Source organism: Lampetra fluviatilis, chromosome 72 (genome assembly GCF_964198595.1).
Source record: "Lampetra fluviatilis chromosome 72, kcLamFluv1.1, whole genome shotgun sequence".
NCBI lineage: Eukaryota > Metazoa > Chordata > Hyperoartia > Petromyzontiformes > Petromyzontidae > Lampetra > Lampetra fluviatilis.
Genome location: NC_136346.1, coordinates 1,880,803 through 1,903,712, shown reverse-complemented (window position 1 = coordinate 1,903,712; position 22,910 = coordinate 1,880,803). Strand labels below are relative to the sequence as shown.

The following is a 22,910-nucleotide window of genomic DNA, read 5'->3' as shown; positions in this document are numbered from 1 at the left end:
TCGAACGATGGTACACAATTAGGAACCCAACAATGCACCGTTTTAAATGCCCATACGGTCAGTGTTATTAAATGTGTTATGGTTCAACAAAAATGAGAAACATTGTTAAATTGATCAATAAGAAAGTGTACATATGCATGTAATACTGTAATAAAGAATGTATTGTAAAAAAAACATTAAATAAAGTTACGTAAAAAAATAGGGGTTTAATGAGGCGCATAATTGCACACACACAACCGCCATTTGCCACGAAGTGGTGGTGACATCACCACGGCGCTTGTGCCTGGCTATGTGCACTTTCAGGCCACGTGAAGTGTCGAACACCCGCTGACAGGAGGTCACGGGACAGACCCAGGTACCATGGGTTGACTGACTGAGATGACTGGCAGATGCACCAGCTGTGCCCCCGTCTGTACAAACTTGCTGCGTTTTAGCCGGCGCCCCGCTCATTGTTGTGAGCGTCGCTCTCCCCTGCGTTGTTGCTGAAGGGCGACTGCCTCCAACTGCCCAGTAGCGCCCTTGACGAGCCTCCTCCACAGAGGCCGATCTTGACTCCGCTCGTACCGGTCATCGGCGAGTCCACTCAGCTCCACATCCTCGTGTACCACATCACTCCATCTCCTCTCTAGCCCGTGCTGCGTCCGTTTAGCCCCATCTGGCTGAACAAAAGCTGTTTGGGCATGCGGTGACTGGGCATGCGGGCTACATGATCCAGCCATCGCAGCCTTGCCTGCCGGAACTCACCGATGGGACTTTGTCCAGAGCTTTCAAGGAATTGAATTGTGAGCTCCTCACACAATCCAGCCTGGTTAATCCCAGGTTGAATTGTAGGCAGGCCAGCCTGAATGTTTCTAACTGGTAAAGATGTTCCATTAGGGGGGGGTCCACGTTTCGCAAGCATAAACGGAGGGTATGACCATGGCCGGGAAGACCCGAAGCTTCGTGTGGAGCGACAGACCAGGTAGATTCCACACAGATTTACGCAGCTGATGAAAAGATAATGCCGCTCCACTGCCGTTAACCTGGAGCTGGTCATAAGCTCACTGCCCAGGTATGTCAAAAATCTCCACTCTATCCACAATTGCCACATCAGCAATGGGGAGTTGAAGGTGTGGAGTGTGTGATGGCACAAACTACCCAGGTAGGTGCTAGTTTTGGTGGGGCTGATGGTCAGGCCACACCTCTTAGTGGTACACTCCAGGTCTAGCAGCAGTGCCTCCAACTCATTCTCTATGTGAGTAGCAATTACCAGATCATCAGCATACATAACATGGTTAACCAATAGGGAGCCATCCCTCGACCGCACCCGGGCATCAATCATCCTCGCATTGTATCTGCACCAGATGGAGATTCCACCAGTTAGCCATGGAAGGATTCTCAAACTACGTGATTGAAAAATATGTTGAATAATGTGGGAGCCACAGGACATCCCTGTCGCACCCCAAGGTGAACGGAATGGCTCCAACTCCCGGCCACGTAGCTTTACCTGGGCTTTCCCACCATCATGAATGTTCATAATGATTGTGAGCAGAGAGTCAGAGACTATTAAAGCACGAAGAACAACCCAGAGCCCAGGCCTATTGATAGTATCATATGCCTTGACCAGGTAAATAAAGCAGATGTAGGTTTTACATTTTGACTTAAAACTTTCGTGACTGCAGGAATTCATATTATTTGGTTCTATTGATAAAGTCACGTAGATAGAAAATAAGAAAAAATTAAATACAATTATTTTTTTCTACGCCTGCTGACGACCGCTTGTATTGCGATCGAAACGTCGTGAGTTTTTTTTTATAGTTTTTATTAATAATTATTTTATTTTCTATCTACGTGACTTTACCGAAAGAACCAAAGGAGATATAGGTTTTGTTGGAATTTTCTACACCTCTGCTGTTGCAAACAGACAGAAAATATGGCATTGGTACAGGACCGGTGTGATCTCTTGTGTGTTTTTAAGTTGAATCACTATCCCCCAGAACATCGATGTATTTGCTTTAATAGGTTGTTGAGACAGAGACAAAAACAAATTTACGTAGGTTGATACTCGATATTGCATTTCTCCATCGTTATTAAGCATGAGTTGTTCCTTAATACGATGACTTTCCTGTTCTCGTTATGTTAATTTCATGCTATCTTTTATCTATCTACGTACGTACGTACGTTGAACTTCTTTCGCGCCGTACGCAGCCAACCGTGCTAAATCTATACGCATGCACACATACTTCCTCTGAACCGATGGCCTGTACAAGCAGTTTCAAAGACATTGTGTATATATTATGAGGATGTTTGTTGGCATTTTTTGCCACAAGTATGCGTGGTTAGGTGTCTATTTGGTGTTTTAACATCTTAACACACCTCCTGTATTATTACCAGAAAGGATATTATTATTTTTCATCAAAACTTATTTCGTTTGCACCGCGCGAACTTCGCGGAGTCTCGTTCAAAAGCGAGCGAGCACAACAAAACGCTTCCTTCACGATGCCTGTCGGGGGTCTTCATTTTGCCACCTCCTTCGCGTGGGTATCCGCATGACGCTTCAGGACGGATCGGTAGGCGAACCCCTTGCCACACACAGCGCACGCGTGCGGCCTCTCGCCCGTGTGGGTCACAGCGTGGCTCTTGAGCACCGACGCGTACGCGAAGCCCTTGCCGCACACGGCGCACGCGTGCGGCCTCTCGCCGGTGTGCGACCTCACGTGGCACACCAGGTTCACCTGCTTGATGAACCCCTTGCCGCAGAAGGAGCACCTGTAGGGGCGCTCGCCTGTGTGCGTCATCATGTGGTCCTTGAGGAACTTGGGCAGGGCAAAGGCCCTATCGCACACGGGGCACACATGGGGCCTCTCTCCCGTGTGCGTCCTCGCGTGCCTCTGCAGGGCCGACGAGCGTCTGAAGGCCTTGCCGCAGGCGTGGCACGCGTGCGGCCTCTCGCCCGTGTGGATCCTCGCGTGGAGTGCGAGGCCCGACGGGTCCGCGAAGGCCTTGCCGCACACGATGCACGCGTGCGGCCTCTCGCCCGTGTGCGTCATCGCATGGTTCCTGAAGTCCTTGGAGAAGATGAAGCCCTTGCCACAGACGGGGCACACGTGCGGCCTCTCGCCCGTGTGGGTCTTCGCGTGGTCCCTGAGCACTCTCAGGAGCGTGAAGGCCTTGTCGCACACGGAGCACGCGTATGGTCTCTCGCCAGTGTGCATCCTCGCGTGGTTCCGAAGGGCCGATAACTGGATGAAGCTCTTCCCGCACGCCGAGCACTTGTGTGGCCTCTCGCCGGTGTGCGTCATCATGTGATCCTTGAGGACCTTGGAGACTCTGAAACCTCGGCCGCACACATTGCACTGGTACGGCCTCTCGCCTGTGTGCGTCTGGGCATGCTGCTTCAGGGAAGCGGCCCGCGCAAAGCCCTTCCCGCACTCGGTGCACTGGTGGGGCCGTTCCTCCGCGTGCACCCAAGCGTGGCTCTTGAGGGCCGATGGGCGCACGAAGCCCCGAGCGCACACGGCGCACCGGTGCGGCTTCTCCCTCGCATGGATCTTCCGGTGGCGCCCCAAGCCCTTGGCGGTGGTGAACTCCTTCCCGCACTCGGGGCAGACGTGCGCGGGCGACGTCGCTTGCGTGGGCGACAGTGCTTGTGCGGGCATCCCTCCCGCGCCTGCCGGGCTCCGACGCGACCCGTCCAATGCCCGGCGCGTCTCCGTGTCGCCTTCGCACTCCGGATTGCACGGAAAAAGTTCCCACTGCCGCTGGCTCTCGCTGCTGCTGCTGGTGGTGGTCTGTGCAGAGTGGAGCTGCATCCTGGTCTGGTGGTCGTAGTTGAAAAACCCCTTACGCGAATTTTCATTCCGGCGTCTTGCAAGTCCACACTCTGCCATTGTTCCTGCAATAGGGGGGAGAACACAAAGAAGGCAACGTTTGAAAACTCTGTTGCAGTTTCATGCATACGTAGTCGTGAGTAGTTGAGCTTTCGCAACCAATGTTATCCATGAGAGGTTTTTGGGTTAGATCGTGTAAATATAAATGTGTTGTTAAACCCGCCACCACCACACGACATGGCCAATTTAGTTAAGGGGTTGTCACATAAACAAAAAGTGGCCAAATAGTTTACTAGTTCAGCAGTAACCAGTTGTTGTGTTGGAGAGTAAACACACAACACACATTTACAATTCGAGTAGATACGTTTCGTTGGTATGTACAACAACCAGCCCCATCAGGCGACAGCCACAATTGCATTTTGAGATGTTCATGATACTGGACTATTTAAATTATAACAGCCCTTACCAGTTTCACACACACACACCGATTAAAAGTATAGAGTACTTACCTGTACAAACGGAGAGGCAATCAGACACATGCGTGAGCATTATGTGGACTTCAGAGCCGACGAGCAACATGGCTCCCTATTGGCTGAAACGGCACACCTAAGAATAAGCTCACTCACCATTGATGGAGGGAGACAAATTACGTCAGATATACCTCCCGACGCGGAATGTGCGCGCAGCAAATGGGAGATGAGAAGAGGTTGTGACGAGGGACGGGAGAAGAGAATTGATTGGATGGAGAGAAACGGGAGAGAAAGTGTGGGGAAAAAGAAAAAAAGAAGAGGATCAGGGAAGGCTCGGGGCGCTTTTGATGGTGGAAGTTGACATGAACGCACGCTGCAGAAGATAATAACATCTTCTCACACCTTTTCTACAACCAACGTGTTGGAGTCATTACAACAGTATTAGCAGGTAACACGTAAAATTTCTTAACCTTAGGGCGCCAGGGTGGCGAGATGTTAACTACCTTGCTAAGTATACAGGAGGGCGTGGGTTCGATCCCGACCCTGAGTTCTGCTGTATTTTTGGAGTTTGCGTCTCCCTCCCTGTGGTCACATGGATTTTTCTCCGGGTCCTCCGGTTTTCCCTTCACATTTATAATCAACATCAGTACAAGTTTAGAGTATTTGGCTGCCGCTATAAATTTCCGCGTGATGATGATGAAATCACCCACTTGGCTGCGCTGCTATCATTACGTGTGATGGCCAGGTCGCTTCTGAACAAAGTGCTACACACCTCAGTGGCGCCATACACCTGGTAATATTAAAGAAAGTTTAGTTTAGTTTAATTTGAATTCAGTGCTGACATGCCATGGTCATTCAAAGTGCCTTTACAACTAAACGTGTTGCCGCAAGACACCGATTAGCGTGATTGGCTATGTACAGGGTGATAAGAAGTTCAACATAAGTACACACGTATGTACGGACAAAACACAAATACATTACGGCACGATGTTAAATAGCGCAGTGTCTAAGCGCAACCCCATGTCAAGAAGCTGTACAAAAACGGTGACCCGATTTTATTTTGCAGAGAAGGTTGCAGTCAACCTTGGGGCAAATAAAAAAAGGTAATGTATGTGTGTGTATGTAAAGTAAGGTCTCAGAGTACGCGGCGGGGGTTAGGTTCGGGTGTACATGCACGCAAGCGCGAATTCGCGTAAGTTGTGGTTCGCCTATACGAGTGTAGATATACATTTTATATATATACTACTATACATGTATTACTATATACTACTATACACTACTATATTACTATATACTACTAGCTTCTTACTGGTAGGAACCTCCTGGTTACACCAGCCCACAGGGGATTATTGTGTCCGTCGTGCAGGGAGGGGCTGGGTGGGGAGGGAGGGGCTGGGTGGGGAGGGGAGGGTGGGGAGGGGCTGGGTGGGGATGGTGGGGAGGGGCTGGGTGGGGAGGGGCTGGTCACCCTGTGGTGCCCTTATAAAACTCAACGTTTAACCTATTCACGCCGGCTTGTGCCCGCCCTCACAGTCGGGCATATTTGCGGAATACACCACGCCGCCATTGACCCTGGCCATTGACCGAGCAACCCAACGTTCCTACCAGCTATCTCCTCAGTAATGTGTTGCCCGTCCAAGGACGGTTGTATATTGCAGTAAATCTCAAATATTCAATAGAAATTTTATGTGTCTTTCAGTAAAGCCACGTAGATAGAAAATAATAAAAATATCACGATGTTTCGATCTCAACACAAGCAATTGCTAAAAGGAAAAAATAGCATTCCAGAGTTTCCTGAACTGTTCGGTGCTCGGAGCAACACACACACGCTTGCTTTGAGGCCACCAACACAGAGCCGTCCACACAAGGCTCCCGCTGCTCCAGTCGCTCTCTGTGGCCGACGTGAGTGGACTGTTAAACAAGCGAATGCTCACAAAGCCTGCCGGCCCAGATGGAGAAGCCCGGCCGGCATCCTGGGAGCATGCGCGGATATTTTCAACCCCCTGTTCCCCAGGTCTGTTATTCCCCATGTGGTCAAGATGACCACCATTGTTCCAGTTCCGTAAGTATAATAAAGGTGACTTGTCTAAATGATTACCGCCCAGTAGCACTCATGTCTGTCATCGTGAAGTGCTTTCAGGAGGCTGATCATGGACCACATCAACTCCAACGAACTAGACACTCTAGACCCACTCCAATTTTCATACCGCTCCAACAGATCCACGGATGATGCCGTCTCCATTGCACTGCACACTACTCTACCACACCTGGACAAGAGGAACAACTCACATGTGAGGATGTGATGAACTTACTTACAGCTCAGCATTTAGACACCGTTCCCTCCAAGTTTGTCACCACGCTCAGGGTGCCTGGGTCTGAACACCTCCCTCTGCAACTGGATCTTCGACTTTGTGACGGCCAGACCACCCAGCTTGTGAGGATAGCAGCAACACCTCCTCCACACTGACTCTCAACACCGAATCTCCCCCCCCAAGGCTGTGAGCTCAGTCCACACCCCCTGATGTACTCCCTGTTCACCCACGACTGTGTGCCCCGGCGTGACACCAACTCCATCAGAGTTTGCTGACGGCACCACCCATGGTAGGCCCTGATCGCCAACAACGATGGGACAGCCTACGGGGAGGAGGAAAGAAGAGACTTGGCAGTGTGGCGCCAAGCTAACAACCCTCTCTCCCGTCAACATCAGCAAAACAAAGGAGCTTATTGTTGACTACAGGAGTGGATCAGCAGCAGCTTTAAGTTCTTTGGTGTCCCTATCAAAGACCTGACATGGACCCACAACACCGGCACAGGTTGTCAAGAAGGCATGCGCACCAGAGCCTCCTCTTCCTCCCTCAGGAGGCCGAAGAAGTTCGGCATGGCCCTTCCGATACTCGCTGACTTCTACAGATGCACCATCGGGAGCATCTTGCTGACTGGCTACATCATGGCTTGCTGCTACGGTCAGCCGCCACTGCCCTCTACAGCGGGGTGGTGGCGAAGACTGCCCGGTCCATCTCTGGTGATCGTGCTCCCAGCCACACATGGCATTTAGACTGGGGTGGTGCCGAGGAAGGCCCCCGCAATATCATTAAAGGCTCCAGCCACCCCCATCCACCCCCAGCCACGGACCGTTCTCTCCCTTGCCGTCAGGCAGACGGTACCGGAACTTTCAGCCAACCGCTACGCTAGTGCACACTCCACACACAGACACACATTACACTTTTCACTGACTCTCTGCACCTTACCACACAACACACACACGCCTACACGACCACCAAGACTGCTGCTACTATATTTTACGATATATTCCACTGCTCAATCAAAGCACTCTATTCTCTCCACTTATCCCAATTTATCCCTCTTCCCCCGCATAGTGTAAATGGTATCTACCCTGAATATGTCTATTTGACCATGTTATATTTCTCACCATGGCTTTTGTTATTCAGTGTAATTTTTTTTTATAGCTGCCACGCCATTTGAGAGGAGAGCTTGTGAGTAAGCATGTCATTGTACTGTGTTACAATTCCCTGGATCCTGTTCATATGAAAATAAACTTTGATTTGTATAGTGTAGTGTATACAGTGAGGGAAAAAAGTATTTGATCCCCTGCTGATTTTGTACGTTTGCCCACTGGCAAAGAAATGATCAGTCTATAATTGTAATGGTAGGTTTATTTGAACAGTGAGAGACAGAATAACAACACAAACATCCAGAAAAACGCATGTCAAAAATTTTATAAATTGATTTGCATTTTAATGAGGGAAATAAGTATTTGACCCCTCTGCAAAACATGACTTAGTACTTGGTGGCAAAACCCTTGTTGGCAATCACAGAGGTCAGACGTTTCTTGTAGTTGGCCACCAGGTTTGCACACATCTCAGGATGGATTTTGTCCCACTCCTCTTTGCAGATCTTCTCCAAGTCATTAAGGTTTCGAGGCTGACGTTTGGCAACTGGAACCTTCAGCTCCCTCCACAGATTTTCTATGGGTTTAAGGTCTGGAGACTGGCTAGGCCACCCCAGGACCTTAATGTGCTTCTTCTTGAGCCACTCCTTTGTTGCCTTGGCTGTGTGTTTTGGGTCAGTCATGCTGGAATACCCATCCACGACCCATTTTCAATGCCCTGGCTGAGGGAAGGAGGTTCTCACCCAAGATTTGACGGTACATGGGCCCGTCCATCGTCCCTTTGATGCGGTGAAGTTGTCCTGTCCCCTTAGCAGAAAAACACCCCCAAAGCATAATGTTTCCATCTCCATGTTTGACGGTGGGGATGGTGTTCTTGGGGTCATAGGCAGCATTCCTCCTCCTCCAAACACGGCGAGTTGAGTTGATGCCAAAGAGCTCCATTTTGGTCTCATCTGACCACAACACTTTCACCCAGTTGTCCTCCGAATCCTTCATATGTTCATTGGCAAACTTCAGACGGGCATGTATATGTGCTTTCTTGAGCAGGGGGACCTTGCGGGCGCTGCAGGATTTCAGTCCTTCACGGCGTAGTGTGTTACTAATCTCAGCTCGTTACCTGTATAAAAGACACCTGGGAGCCAGAAATCTTTCTGATTGAGAGGGGGTCAAATACTTATTTCCCTCATTAAAATGCAAATTAATTTATAACATTTTTGACATGCATTTTTCTGGATTTTGTTGTTGTTATTCTGTCTCTCACTGTTCAAATAAACCTACCATTAAAATTATAGACTGATAATTTATTTGTCAGTGGGCAAACGTACAAAATCAGCAGGGGATCAAATACTTTTTTCCCTCACTGTAGTAGTGTAGTGTATAGTATACTGGAAAGTAGTGTAGTGTATAGTGTGTAGTGTACTGTATAGCAGTGTAGTATATCGTAGGGTAATGTGTAGTAGTGTATAGGTTAGTAGTGTAGTGCACAGTGTATAGTGTTTGGTGTAGTGTTTAGGAGTGTAGTGTATACATGATGATTTTAAAAGTGCATTGAGGCTGGCGGGTCCCAACTCGCCCGTAACGACCCCACGCGGGATGTGTCAGTTCCGTCGCCACCCCTCCCTACCGTCGTCGTCGTCCTCCACTTCCACCTCAATCTCGGCCACATCTGACGAGCCCGCGGCCGCGGCCCCTCCTTGGTCTACCAGCGATGGCCTTGACCCTCCGGCCTTCTCCCGGGAACCGCCGTGGCTGACCGCCGGGGCCTGGCGGTCGCCGCCCGAACCGCCGAGGTCCCGCCGCTCGACCTTCGCAACGTACGACGGTTGACTTCCACGGGACGGTCGGTGCGCCGCTCTAAAGTGTGAATGTTTTGCTTCGTCTTTTTCGTCGTCTTCTTCATCGTCCTCTTCTTTGCCCTTTATCCGAATGTCACCCGCTCCCTGCACTGGGGGTGAAAGGTCGCTGAAACCGATGCGAGCGTTTAACTAAAAAATAAAATCAAAACGCGTCGAGGCCTCTGGGTTTTGTCTTCCACCCCGACGGAAATTATGTCGATGGTTGTGCTGTGACGTACGGCATGTACATGCGTGTGTGTGCTGAACTTCTTCTGCAGCACCGTACCTAGCCAACCGTGCTAATCGGAGGTGTGGGGAGGAAGGACTACAAACTAAACACAACAACTAGAAGCAGTTCTACGGAAATTAGTTCTCAATATAGTATAGTGATGTAGTGTACAGTAGTGTATAGTGTAGTGCATAGTGTAGTGTATAGTGTAGTAAAGAGTAGTGTAGTATATAGAAGTGTAGTATGTAGTAGTCAAGTGTATAGTGTAATGCATAGTGTAGTGTATAATCGTGTTGTGACAACAAACTAGGGGTGCTGATGGGCGGCTGTTTGCGAAGGGTTGTCAAGAGATGACACTTACTGCCATCACCACCACCATCACTGCCATCGTCATCATCATCTTCCCTCTCCACTTTCACCTTGGGCAACATCTTCCTCCAAGCCTCCTCCTCCTCGTATTCTTGCTTAATGAATGCCTCCACGGGCAGAGAAGGGTCCACCACCTCCTGCTCCTGCACATTGTCTGTACCAAGTGAAAGACATCAGCAGAGAGCGAGAGGGAGACTCAAGGCAATGGTGCCATTGTTGCTGTCGCTGCTGCTGCTGTTGATGCTGCTGCTCGGACTGCAGCGTCAAAAGGAGCAAATGTGATGCCGCCGCCACGAAGCCGTTCAGCAGGCGCCCCATCTACGACCTCGCCACCACCAAGCGACGGAGCCGACCCCGCGTCCCCCCTCAGCTCACCTCACATGAACACACCCGCACGCATTTCCCCCCCCCCCGATAGAGCTGGAAGGGGAGGTCACCTGATCGACCGGTTTTTATCCGAGAAGCCCTTATCGGGATTGACTTTCACGGTTTCCGGCGACCAGGGAATTGGACGATCTCCCCCGACGCTACTTTGCACCGCGGCGCTGCGACCGGCCTTAAGATGGTATGGTCGCGGCGAAGGGCATTCGGCCACCGCGGTTGAAACGCATCCCCCCACACACACCCCCCACGGGTCGACGAGACAGGCAGAGGAGGGACGGGGCGGCATAGTTTAAGGTGCGCAATTGATAGGGCAGGTGGTGGGGACATGCGGAGGCTCCGCACTTAACTTCCACAGCAGGCCGTTGGAGTGAGCGTCGCGCATAAGCATTGTGATGGAGGAGCATAATTAGAATAAGCACCACACACACACGCCGCACAGGCACTGGAGGGACGGCGTGATTAGCATGACCGCAGGGGCTCTTGCGCGTAGTCGCTGCTGATTGGGATAATTATGCTTGAGCGCGCAGGCACCATTGTTAGGGGAGTTAAAGGATGGAGCTGAAAGTATGAATAATCGGGAGAGCGGAGGCACGCGGGGAGCCCGTACACAGATTCCCACGGCGAGCCTTTGCGATGGACACCGCAGCATAAGTTGCATAACAAAGGCGCCCGGAACCGCCGATTGGTAAAGAAAAACGGGAAGGGGAGCGACGACAGGCGGAGCAACATCCCTTTGATGTAGGGAGGATAAAAAGGGGACGCAAAGGAGAAATCGATCTCACTTCTCTTCAAGAGGCCCGCGTTCAAGTCGGCTCCCAGCTCTGCCCTCCGGACGTCCGCGTGACGTGTCCAGACGAGCATAGAGGAAAAGCCACAGGACGCCGGATACTTTGAACCGTGAGTAGCAAGGTGAAAGGGTATCGTAAGCCGATAAATAGGGAATAGGTCCAGGGGTAGGAGAATAGGCCAGCCTCTTCGATTCATACTGATTTAACATCAATTTCCAGGTTGCAAACAATAAATCATTAATAGTGAATCGTGGCCTCGTGTGATCTCGTCGAGCAGTGTTAACGCGTGTAGTGCTGCGTATACAGCGGCTCGCCTCGTGGGAGCGCTGCGCAGAGCGGAGCAAGAGTGGGTGTCGCGTGTGGAGCTGCGTGTGTGCACGTACGTTCGCTCCGTGTGGGTTGCAGGTGCGCGATTAGGAAAGGGAGGTATCGTGGTAGCGTAAAGGGGGGCATAATACCACTCGGTAACTAACCATGCCTACTACGCGGACCCGCGCTGGAGGGGAATCCTCGAGCGACGGCTCACACCCCATGGGTGAGGAACCCAGCAGCGGTTCACCTAGCAGCGGGGGGGCGAGTAACGATGTTAGCCCGGCCGTTAGCGTTATCGAGGGAGGGATCTCGGGGGCCAGCGACCCCGACAAATTGGTGTCAGAAACGGGACGATCCCCCGCACCCCCAAGGGAAAGAGGCCCCCCAACCCAGATTAAAATCAAATGCACATTTACGGGCAAAGGAATTCCATCATGGAAATCGTTTGCCCGCAGCATCAGGGGGGCTAAAAAGGTTAATGGGTGGTCAGATGAGGAGGTGTTGCAGCAGTTAGAGCTACATTTAGATGGGCGGGCAGCTGACTTTGTGGAAGCTTTGCCCGCAAGCGCACAAACACAGTGGGAGGAACTAATGTGCCAACTCGAAGAGCGCTTCGGCACATATGACGAGGAGGAGGCGCAGGCGGCATTAGAGGCACGCCGCCGCCAACCCGGCGAGGATGTGCGAGATTACGCTGAGGACGTACGCACGCTGACCCAGCTCGCGTACCCGGAGTACGAGTCAAAAATAATTGAGGGCCTCGCCGCCGGGAAGGTCCAGCGATATTTGGCACAAACCCCGTGGTGGCAGCCAAATGTGGACGGTGCACGCCTCTCCTTTGACACCCTCGTCAAGCGCGCGCGCAAATGTGAGAAACTCTCGGGTGAGCGCGCGCAGCCTCGAGGGAGGGGACGAGAGTGCGCCATAGCGAGCCTACTCTCCGACGAGGAGGAAGAGCTCGCCATCGCAGTAAGGGGACGGGCAAGGGAGCCCCAAAGACCCAGCGAGACAACCCCGGGGTGGGTAGCCGGGTTACAGACCGGCATGGGAGATATTGCTGGCCGGGTAGACCAAATGGACGGTAAGATAACCCAAGTAGGTGAGAGGGTAACCCACGTAGGTGAGAATATGACCAAACTGCAATCCTCCGTTGAGACCATCCGATCCGAAATGGGGGACCTACGCGCCACGGTAGGAGGGTTATCTGGAAGGGTAGCCCGACTAGAGACGGAGGGTAGACAGCGGCGTAATGGGGGAGGAGGGAGTGGGCAGGGGGCCCACTACGGAGCCGCCCCCCCTCCCCGGACATGTTACATGTGCAATCGCCGAGGGCATCTAATGAGGGACTGTCCTGAACTCACCCGAGCTAGGCAGACGCGGGGGTTAAACTCCAACGCCCCCTAGAGAGCGGACCAACTAGGGGTGCAATCGACGCGGTCCCGATACAAATAGACGATAATGAGAATAATGGCGAGCGAGTGATCTCCACACAGGTTCCAGCAACAACGCCCACGGAAACGGTGACTCCTGGCGACTGGCTGCGGGAGCTGGTGGCGGGGATCACGGGGGCCACGTCGCTGGTGGAAGGGGAGATAAACGAAATGCGTACCCGAATCCTGCTGGACACGGGGGCGGTGGCCTCGTTCGTGAGCGCAGCGCACTGCAGCGCGATCGGGGTCGACGTGCGTCACCTGCAGACCCCGGACCGCGCGCTGCACATGGCGAGCGGAGCCGGGAATGGGGTTGCTGGGGAGAGCCACCCTAGAGGTCCGCATAGGCAGTCAGGTGTGCACCCAGGAGTTCTACGTGTTGAGTGCGTTGTGTCACGAGTGTATCGCAGGTACCGACCTCTTAGAACAGCTGGGACTCAACGTGCAACCCCGCCAGCGATGCGCCACGATGGAGAGCAACGGCGAGCGGATACCGTTCCTGGGACGAGAACCAACGCGCCCCCGCTTCGCACCTGTGGCCGCTATCCTGGCGACGGCAGTCACCATCGGGCCGCTCACCGAGATGCTGGTGCCGGTGGCAATATCCCCCACCGACCCCGCGCTCCGACCATCAGGGGAGGTAATGCTAACTCCTCACCCGGAGTTGGCAAAACGGTATGGGGTCGTGGGATCCGCCACGTTGGTAAACGCAGATGGGGACCGATTGTTTATGCGGATGTTTAACCCCCACAGTACCCCAGCGATACTGCGACGGCGCACCCCGATAGCCACCGTACACCCCCTGCACGCATGCCACTCTAACGACTCGGTGTTCGCACTCTGGGCTGAGGACCCCGGTCGTCCTGAGGGTGACCAGGACCTGGCCTGGCGAGTCGGCCCGACTCCCCGAGCTGAGGTCGTTCCCCTGCTCGACGCGTTACATGTACCATGGGCGGATTTACCTAAGGGAGACGCTGCCGGCAGGCAACGGACCCCCGAGAGGCCGCGGCCACTGACCCCCCCCCAGCGAGAAAGAGTGCAGTGTGCGCCACAGAGACCCTCACAGGTGACACCGAGGATCCCGTCGACCGCCCGGTAAGCGCGGGACCCACGGCTCGGGACCCGGCGGATCACCCTGCTCCGATCGGACAGATCCAGGAGGACGTCGGCTGCGCCTTCCCGGGCCTGAACGACGAGCAGCTGAGACAGACCCAGCAGCGGGATCCCGATCTGGCGGCAGTGGAGGCGGCACTGCGGGAGGAAAAGAGCGCCCTACCAGGACCCTGGAGCGGTTTGTATGGCCGGTTGTGTGTGCAGAACGGGGTGGTACGGGAGTTAACCGAGGCCGGCCAGCCGGGGTGCATCTGTGTTCCTGCCCAGGTACGACCCCAGCTGCTACGGCTGGTGCATGATCACCCGCTCGGGGGCCATGACGGGGAATGACGCACTCGAGAGACCCTGCGTCGCCAGTATCTCTGGCCCAAATTGGCACAAGACGTGGCCACCTGGGTACAGGGCTGCCGCGCCTGTCAGCAGTGCGGGCCAAAACCGGCACGATACCAGGTACCCCTAAGGCCGTTCCGCGTCAGCCGCACGAATCAGCTGGTCGGGATCGACCTACAGGGGCCATTCCCGCGATCCCATCGAGGCAACCGGTATATCCTAGTCGCAGTAGAGTATTTCACCCGCTACCCCGTGGCAGTGGCCATCCCTGATAAAACGGCCTTGGTGGTGGCCCGGGCATTCGTGGAACATTACGTACTTAAGCACGGGATCCCAGAACGAGTCCTCACCGACCAGAGTAGCGAGTTCGAGGCCGAGTTGTTCCAGGCACTGTGCCGAGAGTTCGGAATCCAGAAGGACCGAACCACAGCGTACCACCCCCAGGCGAACGGTATGGTGGAGCGCATGAATCAGACCTTAGCGGGGAAACTCAAACGTATAGCAGCCGCAAATCAACGGGATTGGGATGAACACCTCCCCTACGCCCTTTTCGCCTACACCACCACCGTACACACGTCGACGGGACAAACCCCGCTTTTAATGATGTTTGGCCGTGAGTCTCGTTTACCCGCAGATCTGCTATTCGGCGTTCATTCCCCCCAGCCGGAGGAGGGAAGCCGCCCCGTGGAACACCTGATGGAGACCCTGCGAGAAGCCCGAGGCCGAGCATACCCGCAAGGGGAAGCCGCGCATCGGCGGCAAGAACAGGGCGCCCGACCCCGCATGGAACCCCCCTTATTCCTGACCGGCGCTAAGGTGTGGCTACACACCCCTCGCGTCGGGGCCGGGCAGGTGGGGAAACTGACGACCTACTGGCGAGGACCCTGGACCGTGGTGCGGCAGATCTCCCCCTGGACGGTACTAATCTATGGCGGGGAGAGGGGTCGAGAGACGGTGGTCAACGTCCGCCGCTTAAAACCATGGAAAGCGGCCCCGGCGAGAGAGAACCCCGTCGCCCGAAGGCCCCGAAATCCCGGGGTACCCGCACCCCTCGTGTTGGGGGGCCTCGCACACTACATGGGCCCCGCCGGGCCCCCGAGACGCCCCGATCCAGTCAGGAGACGACGCGGACGACGGCTCCTAAACCCTTCTGCTGCTGAGTTTGTGCCCCAGCCCGCAGGTACCGAGGGACAGGGAGAGCCGCTGGAGTGGAGGAGGAGGCCGCCGCAGGAGCTACAGAGGACGGAGCCACCCGCCCCGAGACCAGCCACAAGGTCCGGACGGACCCCGCAGCGTTTCCTCGTGGGCGCGGCCCAAGCGAGGTGCTCCAGTCAACCCGGGACGGGGACTGGCACCTCGGGGGGCTATGTGATGCCGCCGCCACGAAGCCGTTCAGCAGGCGCCCCATCTACGACCTCGCCACCACCAAGCGACGGAGCCGACCCCGCGTCCCCCCTCACCTCACCTCACATGAACACACCCGCACGCATTTCCCCCCCCCGATAGAGCTGGAAGGGGAGGTCACCTGATCGACCGGTTTTTATCCGAGAAGCCCTTATCGGGATTGACTTTCACGGTTTCCGGCGACCAGGGAATTGGACGACCTCCCCCGACGCTACTTTGCACTGCGGCGCTGCGACCGGCCTTAAGATGGTATGGTCGCGGCGAAGGGCATTCGGCCACCGCGGTTGAAACGCATCCCCCCACACACACCCCCCACGGGTCGACGAGACAGGCAGAGGAGGGATGGGGCGGCATAGTTAAAGGTGCGCAATTGATAAGGCAGGTGGTGAGGACATGCGGAGGCTCCGCACTTAACTTCCACAGCAGGCCGTTGGAGTGAGCGCCGCGCATAAGCATTGTGATGGAGGAGCATAATTAGAATAAGCACCACACACACACGCCGCACAGGCACTGGAGGGACGGCGTGATTAGCATGACCGCAGGGGCTCTTGCGCGTAGTCGCTGCTGATTGGGATAATTATGCTTGAGCGTGCAGGCACCATTGTTAGGGGAGTTAAAGGATGGAGCTGAAAGTATGAATAATCGGGAGAGCGGAGGCACGCGGGGAGCCCGTACACAGATTCCCACGGCGAGCCTTTGCGATGGACACCGCCGCATAAGTTGCATAACAAAGGCGCCCGGAACCGCCGATTGCTAAAGAAAAACGGGAAGGGGAGCGACGACAGGCGGAGCAACATCCCTTTGATGTAGGGAGGATAAAAAAGGGGCGCAAAGGAGAAATCGATCTCACTTCTCTTCAAGAGGCCCGCGTTCAAGTCGGCTCCCAGCTCTGCCCTCCGGACGTCCGCGTGACGTGTCCAGACGAGCATAGAGGAAAAGCCACAGGACGCCGAATACTTCGAACCGTGAGTAGCAAGGTGAAAGGGTATCGTAAGCCGATAAATAGGGAATAGGTCCAGGGGTAGGAGAATAGGCCAGCCTCTTCGATTCATACTGATTTAACATCAATTTCCAGGTTGCAAACAATAAATCATTAATAGCGAATCGTGGCCTCGTGTGATCTCGTCGAGCAGTGTTAACGCGTGTAGTGCTGCGTATACAGCGGCTCGCCTCGTGGGAGCGCTGCGCAGAGCGGAGCAAGAGTGGGTGTCGCGTGTGGAGCTGCGTGTGTGCACGTACGTTCGCTCCGTGTGGGTTGCAGGTGCGCGATTAGGAAAGGGAGGTATCGTGGTAGCGTAAAGGGGGGCATAATACCACTCGGTAACTAACCATGCCTACTACGCGGACCCGCGCTGGAGGGGAATCCTCGAGCGACGGCTCACACCCCATGGGTGAGGAACCCAGCAGCGGTTCACCTAGCAGCGGGGGGGCGAGTAACGATGTTAGCCCGGCCATTAGCGTTATCGAGGGAGGGATCTCGGGGGCCAGCGACCCCGACACAAACGCAGAGACATTGCGCAATACAGAAACTATTTTATTTTATTTGATTGCGAGCTCATGTAGATGCAGAGCAGCAATGACTACAACTTCAGGTGGTCATGCCAGCAGATAACCGCATTAGGAGCAGCGGAGCAGTGTATCATCATCGCTGTGATGTCTATTAGTCTATGGATCTATGTTTTTCTATGGGTTTCTATGAGTCTATGATCTCTATGGGTCTCTAAGCCTGGGTCTATGCGAGTCTCTGAGTCTGAGTCTTCACGGATCTCTGTGAGTCATTATGGGTCTCCGAGTCTCTGTGTGTCTCTATGAGTCGCCGAATCTCTGTGCATCTCTATGGGTCTCTATGCGTTTCTATGAGTCTGGATCTCTATGAGTTGCTGTGTGTCTCTATGAGTCGCCGAATATCTGTGCATCTCTATGGATCTCTATGGGTATCTATGACTCTCTTTATCTTCTGTACGGCTGCTGATGTAGATGCAGAGCAACGACACAATTTCACAATCAGGTGATCAAGCCCAGACTACAACTAGAATCAGGAGCAAGCAGAGTAGTGTATCATCATAATCACCGTAATGTCTCCTTACTATTTGTGGATAGGGCAATGTTATTTTTTGTATTTTACCAGGTGTAAGGCCCCATTGAGCTGTGTAGCTCTTTTATTTCATGAGCGACCCTGCCATCACAAATGATAGTCTATGGGTGGCAGTGCTGATTGTATGGGTGGCAGTGCTGAGTCTATGGGTGGCAGTGCTGATTCTATTGGTGGTAGTGCTGAGTCAAGGGGTGGCAGTGCTGATTGTATGGGCAGTGCTGAGTCTATGGTGCAGTATTGAGTCTATGGGTGGAAGTTCTGATACTATGGGCAGTGCTGAGTCTATGGTGCAGTGTGGAGTCTATGTGAAGTACCGGTAAATACGCTGGACACCCAGGTTGAGGCACACGTATCTTTATTACAAGTTGTCGGTACAGGACAGCACTAGAGGGGGTAGCGGCCCCCTCACCCGGATAACTGGGGATACACTCTAGCTAATCCTGACCTACCCCCAAGTCCTCCACTAACGGGCTAGGGGAGGCTAACTGGCCCGACACTGGTGAGTCGGGCTACAGTCTCCGGAGTCCCAGGGTACTGACCCTGGTTCACGGAACCACGCCTCTGGCTCGATCCTCCGCAGCCCTTACAAGGGCGGCGTCGAGGGGAGTCCAGGGCTTCTAACTAGAAGATCTTCCTTCTTCCTCCTTCGTTCCCAGACTGAGCCACGAGCTCTCTCTGTCCTCCCCCTTTATACCCCCCCATCAGGATCACAACCCCCCAGGCTGCCTGATGCGGACGTCGCTGCGGGCACCCCCCCGTGTACTCCCGGAGCTCCGCCCACTGTGTTTATTCCCCGTTGGATCCTATGCACCTACAGCCCTCCCGTAACAACCCTACATCACTCCCCCCATTACAGCTCGCAGCCGTCCCGGCTGCAACAATTCCAATAAAGGAACATTTACCCCTCGACCCCGTGTGTGCCTCATTTTTTTTCAACAAAATGCAAATTGAACAACAACAACAAGAACAACAACCACACCCCCGAAGGGAATGTCCGACGCACCCCCCCCCCCCCCGTATAAATACGAAATCCGTAAAAGCACGTATATACAACTAGCCAGGAACTCCCCCAGCACACACAGCACACCCACGACACACAACGCACCCACAACACACACACCCCGCCCACACACACAACACAACACACACAATGTGCCAGGAGCGCACCACCGACGCAGCATACAGTAACCATGACACGTGAAATAAATGTTATTTTTTCTTCCTTTCATATATTATAAGAGTCTGCGCATTTTAGCGCGCGTCCTTGCCGCAGGCCCGTCACACGGGGCAACCCCGGACGGCGGACCATCCGGTGGCGGCTGTCCCTTTCGAGATGAGGTCGCGATTAAAGTGGCGCGACCGTCGGCATCACCCGTGTGGGTTGTAGGGCATGAGCCCGTCATTCCCGGTGCACCTGTGGGTGGGACAGCCGGCAACACATCAGGCGAGAGCAGCGACGGACCCTCCGAGTCGGTCGACCCCCCACATGCTTGGCCCCGCGTGTGTGGAGTGGGCCCTCGCACCGCAACAAACGGTTTTAGCCTAGAGGGGTGTACAAACCACCGGCGCCTCCCCCATTTGATTCGAACGCACTGAGGCCTCAACACCTCGACAACCTCGACGGGGCCCTGCCACGGGCGTACGAGTTTAGAGGAGGTCGCGAGTGGTACCTGGGGACAGTGCAGCCATGCCCTGTCCCCCGGCTTCCACTGCAGCACATGCGCGCGAGCCAGCCTGAGGCGCTCGTTCGCCTTTTGACGCCTGTCAGAATTTAGCCTCGCAGCATCCCGCGCCTCAGTCAGTTTGTCAAGGTTAAATTTAACGTGTTCGTCCAATTTAGTTTTACCCAGCGGCGCGGGGATCTGCAGCTGTGCCGGAACAGGTGGGTCGGGTTCGCGGCCATACATAAGAAAGAAGGGTGAAAATCCCGTCGCAGCATGGGGAGCCAATCTGTATGCCGCTAGAACCCCTTGAATTTGTAAGTCCCAATCAGTCTGTGAGTCCGAAACTTGCTGCGACAACATAGACGAGATGGTGCGATGCAGACGCTCGACCATCCCGTCCGTTTGCGGGTGATAAGGAGAGGTTCGAATTTTTTTCGTTCCTAGGAGATCACAGACTTGTTTTAGGAGTTTCCCGGAAAAATTTCTACCCTGGTCGGTCAGCAACCGCTCCGGAGCACCTTTGTCCATGACATAACCCTGGACAAAGGTGTCGACGATGGCTGCTGCCGACTGATTTGGCAGGGGCCAGGCCATAGGCCAGCGCGTAAAATATTCGACCCCAGTAAGCAAATATCTATTTCCACTGGGGGTGGCGGGGAATGGCCCCAGAATGTCCAGTGCGACCAGTTCATTTACTCTGGAGACCTGGATGGACTGCAAGGGCGGGTTCGACTCCCGTGCCGGTGGTTTGCGCTGCGCACACCGAGGGCATGCTGCCAACAGATCAGCGACATCCCTTGTCATGCCCGGCCAAAAAAAATTCAGCTGGAGCAAGGCGAGAGTTTTCTGGGTACCCAGGTGGAGGAGGCGCTCATGAGCAGCCCACACCACCTTACCCCGTAATCCCGAAGGGACCACCAGCCGGTGACGGTGGGATTTGCTGTCCTAATGCATGAGCAACCCTGCGTGCATCCCCCAAGCGTCGGCCTCACCCGTCCCCCGCCCCCTCTCCCCGGCGCGACGACGCAGCGCGAGGAGGGAGGTATCCTCCATTTGGAGGCGCCCCCATTCATTAACGGGCAACCCAAGCAGGGAATCTTTCCCCTGTTCCGCGATATCATTGGTGACCAATGTTTCGTCATTGGCGGCGGCCGCCAGGACCGGAACCATCATGTCCCCTGCTGGCTTGCAACGCCCAGACCCCAGGAGGCATGCGCATTCGGAGGCGGTTGGCATCCGTGACAGAGCGTCAGCGTTGGTGTGGCGAACGCCCTTACGATAGGTGGTTTCGAAATCGAAATCCTGGAGGACCTCCAACCATCGGGACAATTGTCCCGATGGCTGTTGAACCTTCAGGGCGTACTGCAGTGCCGCATGATCTGTGCGGACGGTGAAATGCCGACCGTACAGATATGGGCGATACTGTTGGATGAAATAGACAATTGCCAACAGTTCCCTACGGGTGACACAATATCTTTGCTCCGCTGGAGACAACACCCGACTGCCGTACGCAACCACCCGTTCCACGCCGTCAACCACCTGGGAAAGCACGCCTCCAATACCCGTGTTGCTCGCGTCGGTGTCGAGCAAAAACGGCCTCGAAAAATCTGGGTAAATCAGGGGAGGAGCCTTTACCAGGGCGTCCCGAAGGGAGCAGAAAGCAGCTTCCTCATCCTGACCCCAGTGGAACCGAACCCCTTTAGATGTTAACGCGTGTAGGGGTTTGGCAATCGTTGCAAAATTAGCGACGAAGCGTCGGTAATATGATGCGAAGCCAATAAAACTCCTGACCTCTCCCACCGAGGTGGGAGTCGGCCAGGAGCTGACACACTGCGTTTTGGCGGGATCGGTAGCAATACCCGAGCGCCCTACGATGTGCCCCAAATAACGCACCGACTCGTGTAACAAATGGCATTTCTGGGGCTTAAATTTCAAATTAGCAGCCCGCATCTTTAGGAAAACCGCCCGCAACCTCTGGAGATGTTCGTCAAAAGTTTTACCAAAGACAATAACGTCATCCAAATAAATCAGGCACGACTCCCATTGCAATCCAGCCAAAACCAATTCCATCAATCGCTGGAAAGTTGCCGGCGCTGAGTGTAAGCCCATCGGCAACCGGTTGAATTGGAACAGGCCGTGCGCTGTACGGAAAGCAGTTTTAGGCTTAGAATCATCGTCCAGAGGAAGCTGCCAGAATCCCGAAAGTAAATCTAGTGTGGAGAAGAATCGCGCTCCCGCCAAGGCGTCCAGCGATTCGTCCATCCGTGGGAGCGGGTATGCGTCGGCAACCGAAATTTTATTAAGGCGCCGAAAATCCACGCAAAACCGCAACGAGCCGTCCTGCTTTTTAACCAGGACGATCGGCGCTCCCCAAGGGCTGGTGGAGGGAGAAATGATGTCGGCGGCTAACATGTCATCAACAACCGATTTGACATGGTCCTTTTCGGCGGGACTTAACCGAAACGGATTTTGGCGAATTGGTGCGCTGTCACCCGTGTCAATATGGTGACGCAGCAGGTGAGTGCAACCCAAATCATATTTATTCCGACTGAAAACGTCGGAAAATTCCCTCAGTAGCGTTCTAAGCTGTTGGCGCTCTGAATTTGTCAGGTCCGTCGATCCCGCACAAAGCGCGTCGAGCCACCCTTCATCGCTGTCCGAATGTGGGAGCATCCGGGAAGCAGTGCCAACATGGTTCGCGACAGGTTCCTCGCAGGGCACCGGCGTCGCGTGAGCGAGCACCGTCCCTTGAGGAACCACCACTGTCTGCGACCCCACATTGAGTACCGCGATGAAAGGGTCCCCGTCCCCTCTTACGACGGTCTGGGCCGGAATCAAATGAGGTGCATTAACCCCGGCCCTAGACGGTCCCAGCAAAACACCCTGATCCCCTACGCCCTTAGCGAAGGGCTTACGAAGTTTCAGAGGCACTAGCATTTGTGCTCCCGGCGGCACACGAACTGTTCTGACGACGAACGCCGGTACCGTCGCGAACGCCGTCCGAGCCGCCGCAGGGGAAGGCAGGAACGCCATGCGTCGCCCCGACGGAAGCTCAATGCATCCTTGGTCGATCAAAATACGAATTGGCATTTTGCCTAAGAAATCCGTCCCCAGCAGGCACGGAACCGCCAGCGAGGAGGAAACGAAAATCGGCCCCGACAATTTGATGTCCCCGATACAAATTTGCGCTCGAATCTGTCCCATGATGCCCAGAGAGCCCCCGTTAGCGGCATAGAATGGGACGTTAACCGGCAGTAAAGGCCGGCTTT

The 22,910-nt window shown here is 54.4% G+C and overlaps 1 protein-coding gene across 5 annotated transcripts in view; it reads right to left on the bottom strand.

The window, feature by feature from the left end:
* Positions 1 to 1,986: 1,986 nt before the first annotated feature.
* The window catches only part of LOC144953113 (uncharacterized), a 35,325-nt gene continuing 14,401 nt past the window's right edge, over positions 1,987 to 22,910 (bottom strand). For 3 of the 5 annotated variants that reach the window (XM_078883649.1, XM_078883648.1, XM_078883650.1), the window contains exons 5-8: positions 16,733 to 16,771; positions 10,114 to 10,275; positions 9,313 to 9,633; positions 1,987 to 3,874 (exon numbers count right to left, since the gene is read on the bottom strand). In XM_078883649.1, the coding sequence (XP_078739775.1) occupies positions 2,496 to 3,874; positions 9,313 to 9,633; positions 10,114 to 10,275; positions 16,733 to 16,771 (1,901 nt within the window). In that variant the 3' untranslated portion in view covers positions 1,987 to 2,495. The remainder of the gene's footprint in view (positions 3,875 to 9,312; positions 9,634 to 10,113; positions 10,276 to 16,732; positions 16,772 to 22,910) is intronic. The other 2 variants (XM_078883652.1, XM_078883651.1) reach the window with 2 other exon arrangements.